The sequence below is a fragment of the Microcaecilia unicolor genome, chromosome 1 (genome assembly GCF_901765095.1).
Source record: "Microcaecilia unicolor chromosome 1, aMicUni1.1, whole genome shotgun sequence".
NCBI lineage: Eukaryota > Metazoa > Chordata > Amphibia > Gymnophiona > Siphonopidae > Microcaecilia > Microcaecilia unicolor.
In genome coordinates this window covers 12,527,724-12,545,301 of record NC_044031.1, presented here as the reverse complement: position 1 = coordinate 12,545,301, position 17,578 = coordinate 12,527,724, and the positions used below count along the sequence as shown (strand labels likewise).

The following is a 17,578-nucleotide window of genomic DNA, read 5'->3' as shown; positions in this document are numbered from 1 at the left end:
TTCTTTGCTCTTCCATTTTCGGGCTCTGGACTGTGTTTGTTTGCCCTCCTGTCTAGTCAGTGGTCGTGCAACCCCGCTGGTTCCGGAAGTCCTGCCGGCCACTAGAACCCAGGGGCTCAACTCCTGGGGGGGCAGTGGCCAAGTGCAGGTGAAGCTAGGGGTTGTCTGGCTGCCTGACCGAGTGCAGTGTCACTCCATCTTCGCCGTGCTCAGTCGGGGCACAAGGGCTCACACATCTCCATTCATAACAGTCACAAATACCTGGCAAGATCCCAAAAAAGTACAAAACATTTTATACTGCTTTTTCCCCAAGTCCAATTTAATAATGGTATATGGACTTTTCCTTTAGGAAACCGTCCAAACCTTTTTTAAACTCTGCTAAGCTAACCGCCTTTACCACATTCTCTGGCATATGAGAGGAGTTCTATCCCCGTTATCATTTTGGTTGCTCTTCTTTGAACCTTTTCTAATTCCGCTTTATCTTTTTTGAGATACGGCGACCAGAACTGAACGCAATACTCAAGGCGAGGTCATACTGTGGAGCAATACAGAGACATTATAGTATTTTCGGTGTTATTTTCCATCCCTTTCCTAATAATTCCTAGCATTCTGTTTGCTTTTATGGCTGCTGTCGTACACTGAGCAGATTTCATCATATTATCTACAATGACACCTAGTGAACCCTTACCATCTATAAAATAGGTGTTGATAAGTGCTCAAGTGCCAAATTTTTGTTAATGTCCGCATAGCTGCCAAGAGGGGGAGGCAGGATGGATAAGGTTCCCCGGGCCCAGGGCCACAGTCCCACCCGCCCTCCGTCGTCGACCGTCTGCCACCGGGCCGGGCCCCCTGCATTGAAATCACAGCACCTCTCACTTCCATATGAAAGCGCTGCAGGCAGCAGGGCAGCAGATCACTTCCCTGTGTCCCGCCCTCGCCTGACATAACTTCCACGAGGGTGGGACACAAGGAGGGAAGGAGGGCCGAAGGGAGGTGATCTGCTGCCCTGCTGCCTGCAGCGCTTTCACATGGAAGTGAGAGGTGCTGTGATTTCAATGCAGGGGGCCCGGCCCGGTAGTGGGCGGAGGGGGGCGGGCGGAGGGGGGAGCGGTGGCGGTGGCAACCTTGGGGGGGATGGAGGGGGGAGCAGCGGCGGTGACCTCGGGGGGGGGGGCAGGAGCGTGGCCCCAGGGGCTGTCTTGCCCCAGGCCGGGCCCAGTCTCTCGGCGTCCCTAAATGGCCGCACACTAATGGCAACATTAGCACAAGACCATTAATTGAAAAAAAAAAAAAAAGGAAAGTCATCCATATTTCTGCTGAGGTAAAAATGGCCTTAGCATGCGGGAAAATCCTTCACTAGGGAGCGCTAGGGTCACTTTTTACAGCAGCTTAGTAAAAGGAGCCCCAAATGATTTTGTGTAGGAACCAAACCATACGAGAACTTAAAAACAAAACCCAACAGTTTAAAAGTAATCCTCACCCGAACTGGGAGCAAATCTAGTTTTATCAGCTATGGTGCAGCTTGATCGATCCAACCTCTCCCAATACCAATTTGGCTGCAACATTTTGCAAAGTCTGTAGTATACATATCTATCAATCATTAGCCACTTAAGATTTTTTGGCGGTTTCTGCGAGAGACTTTAAGATGCTGTCACTGAATTTATAAGTAAGTTTCTTTTTCACTTTTTTAATTTCCCCAGTCCTGGAGTAGTTTCTCAAGGCTCTGGCCATTTTCTGGTATGTCATAACTTTCCTGTTGCCTTTCCTGTCACCCCAGATCTCAGCAAGTTTCTCCTTGTTCTTGGAAGAGAACTGGAAGACCCCGGTATAGGGCTGTATCCAGGAAACACAGTGCCTCATCAAGGGATCTTCCAACATTTCGTACAGGAATTGGAATAGCCGCATTTTCTTCTCTGAAAGAAATCCAAAGAACACTATGATAAGGCAGTGACAGAATTTTATTTATTTATGACATTTGTATCCCACATTATCAGGTTCAAAGTGGCTTACGTACAAGAAAAACTTCAAGATCATTTTAACAATTTTAATATATCAGGAAAGATGACGTTTGCTCAGTTGAAACAGGTATTAATTCTCTATTGATGATTCCCTTTAGATATTGGTTTGTATTTTGTTCCTAGCAGGGGCGTAGCTACGGGTGGGCTTGGATGGGCCCAGGCCCACCCAGTTTTGTCTCAGGCCCATCCTCACCTTCTCCCACCCCCGCCGTAGCGCTGCCTCCTCTCCTGCACTTCATGGTCTCTGTCTCCCACCCTCGCGGCGGCGCTTTCAATTTGCTATCAGCGCTGCCTGCCTGACAGCTGACAGACACGGCGTGACGACGTCCTGCTCCGGGGCCTTCCCTCTGCTGCGTTGATTCAACTTCCTGTTTACGCAGGGCGGATTGCATGCGGCAGAGGGAAGGTACCGGAGCAGGACGTCGTCGCGCCGCGTCTGTCAGCTGTCAGGCAGGCAGCGCCAATAGAGCGCTGCCGCGGGGGTGGGAGACGGAGACCATGAAGTGCAGGAGAGGAGGCAGCGCTGATAACTTTAAATGTGCTGGACCGTGTGTGTGTGGGGGGGGGGGGATTGAAATGTGCCCACCCATCCAACCCGCTGGCCCACCCAAAAATTGTCTTCTGGCCACGCCACTGGTTCCTAGTTAGTGCTTGGGATGTGCAAAGGATAAACATTTTCAGTTTGTTTTCGGTCCATTAGGCATTTTTCTCTAACGTTTGGATTTTTCTTTTCAGTTCATTTCACACATTTAAGGGCTCTTTTACTAAGGTGCGCCAAAAAATGGCCTGCGCTGGTGTAGGCGCATGATTTTGACACATACAGGTCCATTTTTCAGCGCGCCCACAAAAAAGACCTTTTTTGGGGGGAGGGGGGAATGGACATGCGGTAAAATTAAAACCACCCATTGACTTAGCTGTAAGGTCTCATGCGTTAACCGGGCGGTAATCGTCAGCGCGTTTATTCTGCCAATTACTGCTGGGTAAGCACCATGCGGTAGAAAATTTCTACCACGTGTTTTGGACACGCATCAAATATGGAATTACCACCCGGCAGGGGCTTAGCCAGACCAGCGGGAGGGGGGTCCAGAGCTCAAGGTGAGGGGGCACATTTTAGACCCCCCCCGCCATAGCCGATCCCTCCCCTGCTGCTGCCACCGCCACCAACTTTGATGACCCCTGCCGACAACCCTCTCGACTCCCCCCTCCCGCCGCCACCCCTCCTCCGCCGCCAGCGCTGCCGCTTACCTTTGCTGGCGGAGGACCCCAATCCCCGCCAGCCAAGGTCCTCTTCTTCCCGCGCAAGGCTTTGTTCTGTTTCTGACGTCCTGCAGACATCAGACTCACAGAAACAGAATGAAGCCAGCAAAGGTAGTCCACGGCGGGGGAGGGTTGGCAGGCGGAGGGGGGGTTGAGATGGTCATCGGCAGGGGGGGTTCAAGGCCAAATCTACGGGGGCCCAGGCCCCCGTGGCCCTAAGTAGCTATGCCCCTGCCACCCGGGGCACATGGTAGCCGGGCGGTAGTTCCAATTTGATGTGCGTTGGACGCACGTCAGCGCCTACACGTCTTAGTAAAAGGGCCCCTTATTTTATTTGGCTGTTACATGCAGGGATTACCAACCCAGGTGGCAATTAGAATTAATTGGGGTGGTATTCGGTGTGTGATGTGTTTGCTCAAGTGGTCTCAGCAGAGCATCCCAGATCCCCCTTGATGGTTTTACCCCATTACTACTAATGTCTTTTCAGTTGCCACCTGTTTGGATTAGAGACAAGAAAAACAAGCTATACCTTTCAGTTCCAAGCCCCGATGACATCCAGCCATCCAAGTGCACCAGATGTAAGGATGGGAACCTTGTTCACTGCTTTGAATTATGAAGAAAATGAGGGAGAACCGAGTTGCTTACATTTTAAGAATGGATGTTTCAGTCAGAAAATCTTTAATGGAACTATATGGCTTAGAGTGTTCTGTCCTCTGACAGCCTTGTACTAGTTTATAATTTGACCTTATAATGTGTTTAATGCCTTTACTGTCATTCTCACTTCTAAAGATCTTCATTGCTGCAGTTCCTACTGCAAAGACGTGAGCAATGCATTGTGTGTAATGTAGTTCACAGGCCATGCAGCCACACTTGCCTGTCTGTATAAGTACTGTTACTATTGGTTTGTGCTGCTGCCTAGACCTCCTCTCTTTCTCAGCCAAGCTTGGCTCCTTTGTCTACCTGCTATCATTTCCTGGTCAGTCTTACTATCTTTGTCCTGAGAGGTCAGCTAGGTACGACCTTTCCCTCCAATCGAGGGCTGTCCTCTAGGCCTACCCCTTGCTACCCGATGGCAGGCTCTGTCCCCATTGGTCTATTTACCTCCTCCTTCCTGGGCCTGTGTGAACCCTTCTTAGCCTCTCCCTCTCTCTCTCCATGAGGCATTCTCCATCTTGCTTCAGACAGCACTTGTCCTGCTAAACTCCCTGGAGCGAACTTGGTTTTTTACCTTGAATATATCTTCCTAATGAAATATTGCACTCGCCAGTCACTCAGCTCTGAGCTACTTCTATTTTCTCACCTCTGCAATAAAGCTGCTTCTCTTTAGATTTCTACCTCCAACCACTGTTACAGCTCTCAGAATTACGGAGTCTCTGTGCCCTGGGGCAACATTTCTGAACATCTGACTGTGAGTAAATTATCTATATTTAATCAATAAAGGAAATTTCAGAAAATAAAGAGACTTCAGGTGTGTGGCCAAGGTTATACTTCAAGATATTGAGGCTTTACAGTTAACAAGTCTTGAGAGGCTTGACATAGAGATCCATGTTTTCACAGGTCCACTCTTCCATCTATACACATGCACATGTGGTCTTAATTTTGATATCCAATACAAAATCTTTGCAAGTACTTACTTGTGCAATCACTCCAGAAAATGGATAAAGAAACATTGGGGTCTTTTAGTAAAGGACGGTGAGCAATCACTGCATGAATAAGTGCACAGAAACTGTTAGTGCACAGGCATGATAAACATTACTGAAAATGCTCACTAATTCACATGCTAACTGCATACCCTAGAATAAGGTGGGGAATGGGCAAGTTATGGGAGGGAAATAGGCAGGGATTGGGTGTATCGGTCGCTCTATGTAGGAGGAGAGGTGTAAGGATTTTTCAGCTGGCTAGAGCTGTTCAGCTTGGAGAAAAGACAGCTGAGGAGAGATATGATAGAGGTCTATAAAATAATGAGTGGAGTGGAACGGGTAGATGTGAAGCATCTGTTCACTCTTTCCAAAAATACTAGGACTAGGGGGCATGTGATGAAGCTACAAAGTGGTAAATTTAAAACAAATTGTAAAAATGTTTTCTTCACTCAATGTGTAATTAAACTCTGGAATTCGTTGCCAGAGAATGTGATAAAGGCGGTTAGCTTAGTGGGGTTTAAAAAAGGTTTGGACGGCTTCCTAAGGAAAAGTCCGTAGACCATTATTAAAATGACTTGGGGAAAATCCACTGCTTATTTCTAGGAAAAGCAGCATAAAATGAACTTTTTGGGGATCTTGTCAGGTATTTGTGACCTGGATTGGTTACTGTTGGAAACAGGATGCTGGGCTTGATGACCCTTTGGTCTGTCCCAGTGTGGCAATACATATCTACTTATGTACTTGCAACGAGTTCATGGCGACTGAGGCAGATTGCATGGATGCACTTATCATCTTCAAAATACTGCACAATAAAGGGTTTTTTTTTTCCCTGTGTGATAACTGCATGGGAAGATACAGGGAAACGACCAAAGTTCAATGAACAGTATGGGCTGTTAATCACACTAAGGTAATCTAATACTACAAAAACTGAAACACAGCCAAACCCAATCTCAAAGGGTCAAACGTAGTCAATATACACCAGGGGCGTATCTGGACTCCGGTGGTAGGGGGGGCCAGAGCCAGAGGGAGAGGGCACATTTTAGCCCCCCCCCCCCCGCCACCGACCCCCCCCGCCATTGTCAGAGCCCCCACCGCCACCAATGACTCTCTCCACCCCCCCCCCCGCCACCAACCCTCCCCCGCTGCTTACCTTTGCTGGCGGGGGGCCCCAACCCCCGCCAGCCGAGGTCCGCTTCCACCTGCCGCTGCCTTAAAAACTACTTCTTCAGCCGGCGGGGGACCCCAAACCCCCGCCAGCCGCCCCGAGGTGTTTAAAGTTCATCTTCGGCCTCCGTGGCCGTGCTGCTGTTGATAGGAGCTGTTGAATCCACTTCGGAGTCTGACGTCGCTGCACGTACAACCTACAACGACGTCAGACTCCGAAGTGGATTCAACAGCTCCTATCAACAGCAGCACGGCCACGGAGGCCGAAGATTAACTTTAAACACCGCGGGGCGGCTGGCGAGGGTTGGGGTCCCCCGCCAGCAAAAGTAAGCAACGGCAGCGAGGGAGGGTTGATGGCGGTAGGGGGGTTCAGGGCAAAATCTGCGGGGGCCCAGGCCCCTGAGGCCCCACGCAGATACGCCCCTGATATACACTAAATAAATGACAAATGGGAAATACCCTCAGAAACCAAGGTCACTGCCAAGGTCTGACCATCAAGACACTGATATCTATATACGATTTGTGTGCCTGTGATCTTATCTCTTTCATTACTGAGCACAAAAAAACTCCAAACAGCAGCATTACTTAAATAAACAAACTTAGCTGTCTCATTGCTGGCTGAATGCCCCACACTTTGAAATTTATTTAAGTAATGCTGCTGTTTGGAGTTTTTTTGTGCTCAGTAATGTTTTGAAGTAATGGTTTCATTGTGAATCAATTCTATTGACAAGATATGGGAAAATATACCCCATGAAAGAGATAAGATCACAGGCACACAAATCTTATATAGTAACATATAGTAACATAGTAGATGACGGCAGAACAAGACCTGCACGGTCCATCCAGTCTGCCCAAGAAATGTGCCACTTTTTTGTGTATACCTTACCTTGATTTGTACCTGTCTTTTTCAGGGCACAGACCGTACAAGTCTGCCCAGCACTATCCCCGCCTCCCACCATCTGCTCTGGCACAGACTGTATGAGTCTGCCCAGCACTATCCCCACCTCCCAACCTCCAGCCCCGCCTCCCACTACCGGCTCTGTTATCCAATCTCGGCTAAGCTCCTGAGGATCCATTTCTTCTGAACAGGATTCCTTTATGTTTATCCCACGCATGTTTGAATTCCGTTACCGTTTTCATCTCCACCACCTCCCGCGGGAGGGCTTTCCAAGCATCCACCACTCTCTCTGTGAAGAAATACTTCCTGACATTTTTCTTGAGTCTGCCCCCCTTCAATCTCATTTCATGTCCTCTAGTTCTACCGCCTTCGTATCTCCGGAAAAGGTTTGTTTGCGGATTAATACCTTTCAAATATTTGAACGTCTGTATCATATCACCCCTGTTTGTCCTTTCCCCCAGGGTATACATGTTCAGGTCAGCAAGTCTCTCCTCATACGTCTTGTAACGCAAATCCCATACCATTCTCGTAGCTTTTCTTTGCATCGCTTCAATTCTTTTTACATCCTTAGCAAGATACAGCCTCCAAAACTGAACACAATATTCCAGATGGGGCCTCACCAATGACTTATACAGGGGCATGATATAGATATCAGTGTCTTGATGGTCAGACCTTGGCAGTGACCTTGGTTTCTGAGGGTATTTCTCATTTGTCATTTATTAGTGTATATTCACTACATTTGACCCTTTGAGATTGGGTTTGGCTGTTTTTCAGTTTTTGTAAGATACAGGGAAACCCCTCAGCAGTTACATAGGTGTTGGAGGGGGAGGGGCCAGCTGCTCCATAAAAAGCTCCTTTGGGTAATGCAAAAATTTACTTTGCCTCCCCCCTTGGAGAAATTCCTCCCTGTACCACTGAGCAGATACCACACAGGCTTTGCAGTTATCGCACAGTAATTTTTAACTTACTACACAGTGAGAGCAAAACGTTGCCATACTTTAGGAAAAGGTCCTATTGTCTTTGTGTTATTTTTGCATTTACAGTAAAATTTCCAAAACTCTCTGCCCAAAATGGTGTCTCTACTTTACAACAGCTTTATTTTGAACCTGCAACATATTCTACCTAAAGCTGGCTCTTCTGCCTCACCATCAGATGCCCAGATAATGCCACCTTTAGGGTGTATGGTTGCCCAATCACATAGGGGTCCTTTTACTAAGGTGTGCTAAAAAACAGCCTGCGGCAGTGTAGATGCGTGTTTTGGGCGCGCGCAGAATCATTTTTCAGTGCACCTGCAAAAAAATACCTTTTTAAACTTTTTGCAGAAAATGGACGCGTGGCAAAATGAAAATTGCAGCGCGTCCATTTTGGGTCTGAGATTTTACCGCCAGCCATTGACCTAGCAGTAAAGTCTCACGCGGTCAGTGCATTTTTTCTAGCAAAAAAGGTGCCAGTACTCAATTGCCAGGCCACCCTTCAGGGGTGGGGTGATCACTGAGGGACCCACCCCACAACAGCCAGGCCCCCTGCAACCAGTCACAGAATCTATGACAAGGCAGAATTGTAGTGTAGAGCCTGAGCTCTTTCATTAAAACTTGTGTTCCATGGGTCAATTTTAGCAGACAATGGAAAAGATGCCAGCAGTGGTGTAGCTATGCGGGGCCTGGGGGGCCTGGGCCCCCATAGATTTGGCCCTGGACACCCCTGTTGACGACCCTCTCGACCCACCTCCCGCTGCCAACCCTCCCCTGCCATCGCCATGGGCTACCTTTGCTGGCGGGGGACCCCAATCCCCGCCAGCCGAGGAGGTCCTCTTCTTCCTCCGGCTTCGTTCTGTTTCTGACATCCTGCACGTTGTACGTGCAGGACGTCAGACTCACAGAAACAGAACGAAGCCTTCGCGGGAAGAAGTGGACCTCCCCGGCTGGCGGGGATTGGGGTCCCCCGCCAGCAAAGGTAGCCCACGGCGACGGCGGGGAAGGGTTGGCAGCGGGAGGAGGGTTGAGAGGGTCGTCGGCAGGGGTCGTCAAAGTTGGAGGTGGCGTGGGGGGGGGGGTCGGCAATGGCGGGGGAGGAGTCGGCAGCGCCAGGGGAGGGCTAAAATGTGCCACCTCACCTCGGGCTCTGGACCCCCCTCCCGCCGAGGTCTGGCTACGCCCCTAGATACCGGTACTCAGTATCCCCAAGTACCCCCTCAAAAAAAGCCCTGCATGCAGTAACCGGGCAGTAATGACCTACGCGTGTCAGCTGACTAGCGTCAGAAAATACTACATATTTTTCGGGCTTGCGTAGCGGATACGCACCAAAAATAAAATTACCGCAAAGGCCACATTGTAGCCGTGTGATAACTCAAGTTTGGCGTGCGTTGGGCATGCATAGATGCTTAAGAGGCTTAGTAAAAGGGTCCCATACTTTTTTCAGTTTTGCTGTTGTAGCATTCAGCTCTGGGATCCAATGCAGGGTTCGGATAGATCTGAGTTGTAACAGAAACTGTCGAATTATGAAGAGTGTCAGGTTGTGTCCACTGAGTAAACTCACACTGAAAAGAAAAAGAAAACAACCTCACGTCAGATTTCCGCATCACAGCATATTGCAAAATGTTCACATTGTTCTGTTTTATGCCTCTAATATTCTCATTGATTCACTTTGTTCTGTTTTGACCTCACCGGTCTTACAGCATGTTAAACCTCGTGGACCTACCTCCCAGAAACGCCACAAGATCATCTCGCAAATTTCTCAACCTGCACTACCCCAGCTGCAAAGGACTTAAATACAAACTGATGCATGCTACTACCTTCTCGTACAAGAGCACGCAATTATGGAATGCATTACCCGCAGACCTGAAAGCAATCAACGAAACAACTAGCTTTCGAAAAGCTCTGAAAACATTCTTCTTCAACAAGGCCTACAATGAACACCTATAATCACTCTAAGGCACCTCACCAACCCGCTCAATTCTGAAAGGTCACCTTATACAACTATCCTTATTATTTATTTATTTATTTATTGCATTTGTATCCCACATTTTCCCACCTATTTGCGGGCTCAGTGTGGCTTACAATAAGACTTGAATAATAGAAATACACTACCTTCCTTCTCCCTCTTCCCGTCCTTGATCATCACACATCACTAATTGTATCTGATATATTGTTACGATAATGTCAACAAATCTATGTAAGCCACATTGAGCCTGCAAATAGGTGGGGGAATGTGGGATACAAATGCAACAAATAAATAAATAAATAAATCCCGAGCTTCAAAAAGAACACTGGATTTGCTTTAAGTGAGTTCCAGAAAGTTTGTAGCAAGAACTATGAATCAATTAAAACTGATTATGCTTTATAAAAAGAAGCTAATTAAAGGACCCTTTTGCCTAAGGGGGTCTTTTCCCCAGCAATTGTTCTCACCCCCACTTACGGCGCCATCAAAATATTTTTTTATTTATGTAGTGCTGGTGTTTACCTGGCGGTAATTGGGTAGTACCGCGCGCTGCCTGGTTACCTCTGGGTTAGCGTGGAAGCCCTTACCCACCACCTCAATGGGTGGTGGTAAGAGCTTCATCCCCCAAACGGCCACGCGGCCAAGTGGTTCACTTTCCGTACGGCCATTTCTTTTTTAAAAAGTCAGCTTTTTACTCACTGTGGTGAAAGGGGACCTCAGTGCAGGCCCCCTTTTACTGAAGCTCGGTAGAAGGATCCCTAAGTTTGGTAGAGTAAATGCCCCAATTACCATTTGATAACTGCAAATCCAGTGTAGTAAATGCTGACGTGTTTCCAGCATATTTCCGTACAGTTACCATAGAGAAAAACCCTTTAGCTAACGTGGACAAGTGCAAAGTTATACAATGCAAGGTTTCAAATTAGGAGTAACCACTCAAGAAAAAGATTTAAAGGTCATTGTGGGTAATATGTTAAAATCCTCTGCAGTGGTGGCCAACTCCAGGCTCCGCCCTTTCTGCCTCGCCTCACCCTATGCTTGGAATAAACTCCCTGAGCCTATATGCCAGGCCCCCTCCCTGCCCATCTTCAAATCTTTGCTCAAAGTCCACCTCTTCAGTGTCGCCTTCAGCACCTAACCACTACACTTCTACTCAGGAAATCTAGACTGCCCCAACTTGACATTTCGTCCTTTAGATTTTAAGCTCCTTCGAGCAGGGACTGTCCTTCTTTGTTAAACTGTACAGCGCTGCGTAACCCTAGTAGCGCTCTAGAAATGTTTAGTAGTAGTAGTAATAGAAACTGTCACGCCCCGGGGTCGGGGTGAATTTGTGCCGCCCAACCAACCCGGAGGTCAGGTAGGCTCCAACTGATGATAGGCGAATCATCCAGGCTAGAGAGATGAAGGGGTACTGGGCTAGAGGCTGAAAGCTGGAACTGGAGCTGGAGGTTGAAAGCTGGAACCAGGAACTGGACGTTGGAGGCTGAAAGCAAAAGCTGGAAGCAGGAGCTGGGAGCTGGAGGCACACTAAAAGAGTAGCATGGAGACCTATTAAAAGGCAAGGAAGCTTTGACAGCCGTCCCCTAAAATGGAGCTCTGGGCATCTGACGTCATCATGGGAGATCCACCAGCAGTAGGCAAAAAGGCAGCCTTACGCACGCATGCACACCCAGAGAGGCCAGTGCGAGGACAGTCCATAGGACCCACGGCAGGCCCGAGACTCCGGGAATGCCCACACAGGCAGACTGACGAGCAGCAGGGGTGGGAGGAGAACCTGGGAATTGGCATGGCACGACCCTGGTATCAAGCAGCAAAGCCAGGTCAGCTGCGGTGAAGGGCACGGTGGGGCCGTTTTAGAAACATAAAAATGCGGGAAATGATGGCATAAAGACCTTATGGCCATCTAGACTGCCCATCCATCCTTACCAAATATTAATTTCTAGTATTCTTTCCTGCTTTCCAGAGATCTGTGCAATTTTAGGAATTATTAAGAAAGAGCAGAGAACAAAACAAAACAAAGGTATCATAAAGCCTCTGAATTGTTCCATGGTGCTACCGCACCTTGGATACTTTGTGCAATTCTGGTTATCACATCTCAAAAAAAGGAATTAGAAAGCGTGAAGAGAACATTGACTAACAATAAAGGGGGTGGAATGACTGCCATGAAAAAAGGGTAAAGAGGTCAGGGCTCTTCAGCCTGGAGAAGAGATGGCTGAGGGAAGATAAGATAGAGGTCTATAAAATTCTGCGTGGTCTGGGGACACACCATGAAGTCTGTAAAATACTATATTTAAAACAAGTGGGCGACAATATTTTTTTCACTCTAGAATTTGTTGACCCATGATTAATTCCTATGATCTAACTTTTGGATAAAGGAATATTTACTGAAACCCTTTCTAATACCATTAACATTTCCTTTCATTAAAAGATTGTTATTATTTTGTTCAGTTTTGATAATGCAAGATAGTCCTTCTTTTGTGTTTATAATCTCAGAAGCTAAGTAGGGTCAGGACTAGTTGCTACTTGGATGGCTCCCTATCCGTTTTCGCATCCTGTTCAAACTTCTTCTACTAACCTATAAATGTATTCACTCTGCTGCTCCCCAGTATCTCTCCACACTCGTCCTTCCCTACACCCCTTCCCGTGCACTCCGCTCCATGGATAAATCCTTCTTATCTGTTCCCTTCTCCACTACTGCCAACTCCAGACTTTGCGCCTTCTGTCTCGCTGCACCCTACGCCTGGAATAAACTTCCTGAGCCCCTACGTCTTGCCCCATCCTTGGCCACCTTTAAATCTAGACTAAAAACCCACCTCTTTAACATTGCTTTTGACTCGTAACCACTTGTAACCACTCGCCTCCACCTACCCTCCTCTCCTCCTTCCTGTACACATTAATTGATTTGCTTACTTTATTTTTTGTCTATTAGATTGTAAGCTCTTTGAGCAGGGACTGTCTCTCTGCCCGTCTTGTCTTCCGCCAGGGTCGCTTTACTCATACTACCTCTCTCCTCAAGTCGCTTCACTGGCTCCCTATCCGTTTTCGCATCTTGTTCAAACTTCTTCTACTAACCTATAAATGTACTCACTCTGCTGCTCCCCAGTATCTCTCCACACTCGTCCTTCCCTACACCCCTTCCCGTGCACTCCCTTCTCCACTACTGCCAACTCCAGACTTCGCGCCTTCTGTCTCGCTGCACCCTACGCCTGGAATAAACTTCCTGAGCCCCTTCGTCTTGCCCCATCCTTGGCCACCTTTAAATCTAGACTGAAAGCCCACCTCTTTAACATTGCTTTTGACTCGTAACCACTAACCACTCGCCTCCACCTACCCTCCTCTCCTCCTTCCTGTACACATTAATTGATTTGATTAGTAGTAGAAGACCACATTCCTGACCTTTGACCCTGTACTTCTCCAGCTTCCTACTATCTGGCAACTGGTGACCAATGTGACTCCATGTGAACACCTTTGAGTTTCTGCCTTACCAACTTAGAAGGCACGAAGGTTGTTAAACATGAACTTACACGACCTTTGCCAAGGACTCCCCGGTATTCCCAAACGAGGGGTCAACTGGCCATGACCTTTTCAAAGGGCCACAATGAAGCTGCTATTGTTGTCTCTAGTCTGTCAGCTATCGAGTCACCTTCAGCAGTCAGCCCTCAAGTGATTGTAATGATGAATGAGCAGTTGCAAACCTACAAAAGATCACGTCTGAAGTCCTATCCCTGGCCAGATAATATCCACATGTTTTTATAGCTTTCCGAGATGCCATTTTTTCTGGGGCTAGAAGTACTTTTTGTACCTTTGTCAATAGTTGTAAACCTTATTTTTTTAATGAGATCTGATGTGTATCCTACAGACCAAAAGAAACTAAGGTTTATAGTGTCCCTTTTGCAAGGTGACCCTCAGGTCTATGCTCTTGACTTACTTGAACAAGAGATCCTGATTTTGCTTTCCTTGATTTATTCCTTCAAGTGATGACTACAGCTTGACTCTAACATGAGGACCTCTGCTGAAGCTACTCTGGACCAGGGCTGCCAAGAGTCTGGGCTGGGCCCGGGGCAAGGCCGCCCCCGGGGCCCCCGCCCCCACCGCTCCCCCCTCTACCCCCCCCCCCCGAGGTCGCCGCCACTCTCCCCTTCCACCCGCCCCCCTCCGTCCGCCACTGGGCCGGGCCCCCTGCATTGAAATCACAGCACCTCTCATCTCCATGTGAAAGCACTGCAGGCAGCAGGGCAGCAGATCGCCTCCCTTCGGCCCTCCTTCCCTCCTTGTGCCCCGCCGTCGTGGAAGTTACGTCAGATGAGGGCGGGACACAGGGAGGGAAGGAGGCCTGAAGGGAGGCAATCTGCTGCCCTGCTGCCTACAGCGCTTTCACACGGAGATGATAGGCACTGTGATTTCAATGTAGGGGGCCCGGCCTGGTGGCAGACGGTCGACGACGGAGAGCAGGTGGGACCGCGGCACCGGGCCCCCCTTGGAGGCCTGGGGAATTTTGTCCCCCCTGCCCCGCCTCTCAGCGGCTATGCTCTGGACTAGATTCTATAGATGGTGCCAAAAAAATCAGCACTGAAAAAAATAGCATGTAACACTATTCTATAAATCGCGCTCAAAGTTAGGCATGTTGGGAGCCGTGACTACATTTAGGTGCAACCGTTTACTCCAATGAAACCTGGTGTAAATCCCTATATGTCAATTAGGCGCAGAACCCCCTAATATTAGAACAATGTGCATAAATTACAAGAGCGCCTCTGACCTGCCCATGCTCCTCCCATGGCCACGCCCCCTTTTCAGGTCCAGAATTGAATTGTATCACGCACGTAAATTTCAGTTCTGATAATTGCTTGCATTGCCCAATTATCAGCACAGATTGGCTCATTATTCAATTAAGTTGCGTGCGCAAATTAGGCATGTAACTCAAAGTCCCATATATAGAAATTCAAGGCTCTATGTGCCCTCAGCCAGGGAAAGTATATGTAGAGGAATACACAATTCATGCTCTCGGATGAGAAAACATAAAGTAGGATGGACAGAAGCAGTCAAGGAAGGGCTACCATGTAGTAAATCTACCTACGGTAATACAAATCCTGGAGACAATATCTTAAAAACGTCTTTATTGATGAAAAGACTCGACACAACTGTTGTGTTTTGGCCTACAGGCCTGCATCAGGAGTCTGCCACAATTGCGTAACGTATATGAATCTCAAAAGCCAGCATTCCTCCCCCTGAGGGTCGCCTGATCCTAGCCAAAAACCGATAACTCACAAATCTCTATGCTGGGGCATGGAATTGGAAGGAAATGGTTGGGAACAGCCTTTTACAGTTAATATAGAGGTTGCTACCGTGCATTAAGGGGTAAATTCAAGAAACGGCATCAAATTTTAAGCTCCATAATGATGCACGCTAAACGCAAATTCTATAACGGCAGTGCCGAGCAGAACTGATGGCAGAATACTAGTGTAAGTCAGTACTTTGGGCCTAACTTTAGGCACGAACATTTACGCCAAAATGTTTGCTCGTAAGTACTGGAAATGAAAGTGCGTCATTGACAATATTCTATAACATTGCGCCTAATTGCTTGGCACACCCCAGACCTGCACATGCCCCTCCCAGGTCCATGCCCACTTTAGAGTTGTGCGCCACATAAATTAGGCATTTAGTTTATAGAATAGGAGTGTAAGTTAGTTATGTGTGTAACCATAGACCGCTACTAAATGGGAAAAATCCACAATTTCGGGAATAACATGTATAGAATGTTTCTACGTTTGGGAAGCTTGCCAGGTGCCCTTGGCCTGGATTGGCCGCTGTTGGGGACAGGATGCTGGGCTCGATAGGCCTTTGGTCTTTTCCCAGTATGGCATTACTTATGTACTTGTAGCTTGTTTAGGCTAATTGATACTTATCACCAATTAAGTGCCAATTTAGTGCTAATTAGCAAATTAAGTGATACAAGTAATTGACCCTATTCTATGTGCGCTCAATTGTGTGCCTTATTTATTTATTGTAAAAATGTATACACCGCCTACTGCCTAGGGGGTTTCCAAGAAAACCATACATACATACAAAGAAAAACCAAAAATAACATAACAACCATTACAAGTCATCAAACAAACAGTACTGCTCTTCCACATCAAACAGTCATAACAGCCTTACTTTGGACCCCATTTATAGAATTTAGGGGTAGCTGTTACAGTGACAGATAACGCACAGTAGCTAATGCCATCTCAAGAGTTGGATTTTCATGGTCCGCAGACAAAACGGGCCAGAGTACTTAAAAAATAAGCTAGCCTTTACACACCTTTAAGGTCCTCTCAAGCATCATCACTATCTGTACCCTCACCAAAAGAAATTGTACGATGTGATACCCGCCAGTGAGCCTTCTCAGGAGTAGCCCCCAGGCTCTGGAATTTACTCCCAGAGGGGCTATGTGTAACTCAAGACTATCTCAACTTCAGGAAGCAGGTGAAAGCCTGGCTCTTCTCCCAAGCTTTTAATACATACTACACACTGCACCTGGACTAGCTTGCTACATACACTGTAACTTTGATCAGTTCCTTACCTCTTGCTTAACTATACAAAAAATTTGCCTTAAGTTTAGCCAACCATCAAATTATCCCAACTGACTCTATACCACGCATCGTGTTCACATCATATATCTGCTCTTGGTCCCTCAGCTATATGGTAATCTCTAATGTAGAAAATCTTTAGCATCATATCTGTTAGTTGAATGTTGTAATGCATTGCGTATTAGGTGTATCATTAGTATTATGCTAACATTGTATTACATCTCTGGTATTTGAATTCCAGTGCTGTTAAATGTGTATATTTTTGATACTGCTTCACAGTAGTTCTATTATTAGGTTTCAATTTACTGTTTTCAAGTTGACCTCATTTCTGTATTTACTATTGTTATGCTGTCAACATAATTGTAAGTTTTCTGTTAAACTGTGCCTGCTGAACACCGCCTTGGGTGAATCTCTTCATAAAGGCGCATAGGCAGTCGGTGGCCCAACTGTTTGGGGAGGCTAAATCTACACCTCTTCCCTGGGCTCCCTCATCTCATCTCATGGCTTCCAGTGTCATCTCTATGCGGACGACACCCAGCTTTATCTCTCCACACCAGACATCACCGCAGAGACCCAGGCAAAGGTATCGTCCTGCTTAACCGACATTGCTACATGTATGTCCAACCGCCACCTGAAACTGAACATGTCTAAGACTGAGCTCATCGTCTTTCCACCAAAACCCACTTCTCCTCTTCCTCCACTTTCCATCTCAGTAGATAACACCCTCATCCTCCCCGTCTCATCTGCCCACAACCTTGGAGTCATCTTCGACTCCTCCCTCTCCTTCTCAGCACACATCCAGCAGATAGCCAAGACCTGTCACTTCTTCCTCTTCAACATCAGCAAAATTCACCCTTTCCTCTCTGAACACACCACCCAAACTCTCGTCCACGCTCTCATTACCTCTCGACTTGACTACTGCAACTTACTCCTCACCGGACTCCCACTTAGCCATCTATCCCCCCTTCAATCTGTTCAGAACTCTGCTGCACATCTTATATTCCGCCAGAACCGATATACTCATATCACCCCTCTCCTCAGGTCACTTCACTGGCTTCCAATCCGATACCGCATTCAGTTCAAGCTCCTCCTTCTTACCTA

At 47.4% G+C, this 17,578-nt stretch overlaps 1 protein-coding gene across 1 annotated transcript in view; it reads right to left on the bottom strand.

Moving 5' to 3' along the window:
- Positions 1 to 1,325: 1,325 nt before the first annotated feature.
- LOC115461309 overlaps positions 1,326 to 17,578 on the bottom strand; it is a 170,838-nt gene continuing 154,585 nt past the window's right edge. The window contains exons 13-14 of the mRNA XM_030191425.1: positions 9,387 to 9,513; positions 1,326 to 1,913 (exon numbers count right to left, since the gene is read on the bottom strand). Coding sequence (XP_030047285.1) covers positions 1,609 to 1,913; positions 9,387 to 9,513 — 432 coding nt within the window. The 3' untranslated portion in view covers positions 1,326 to 1,608. The remainder of the gene's footprint in view (positions 1,914 to 9,386; positions 9,514 to 17,578) is intronic.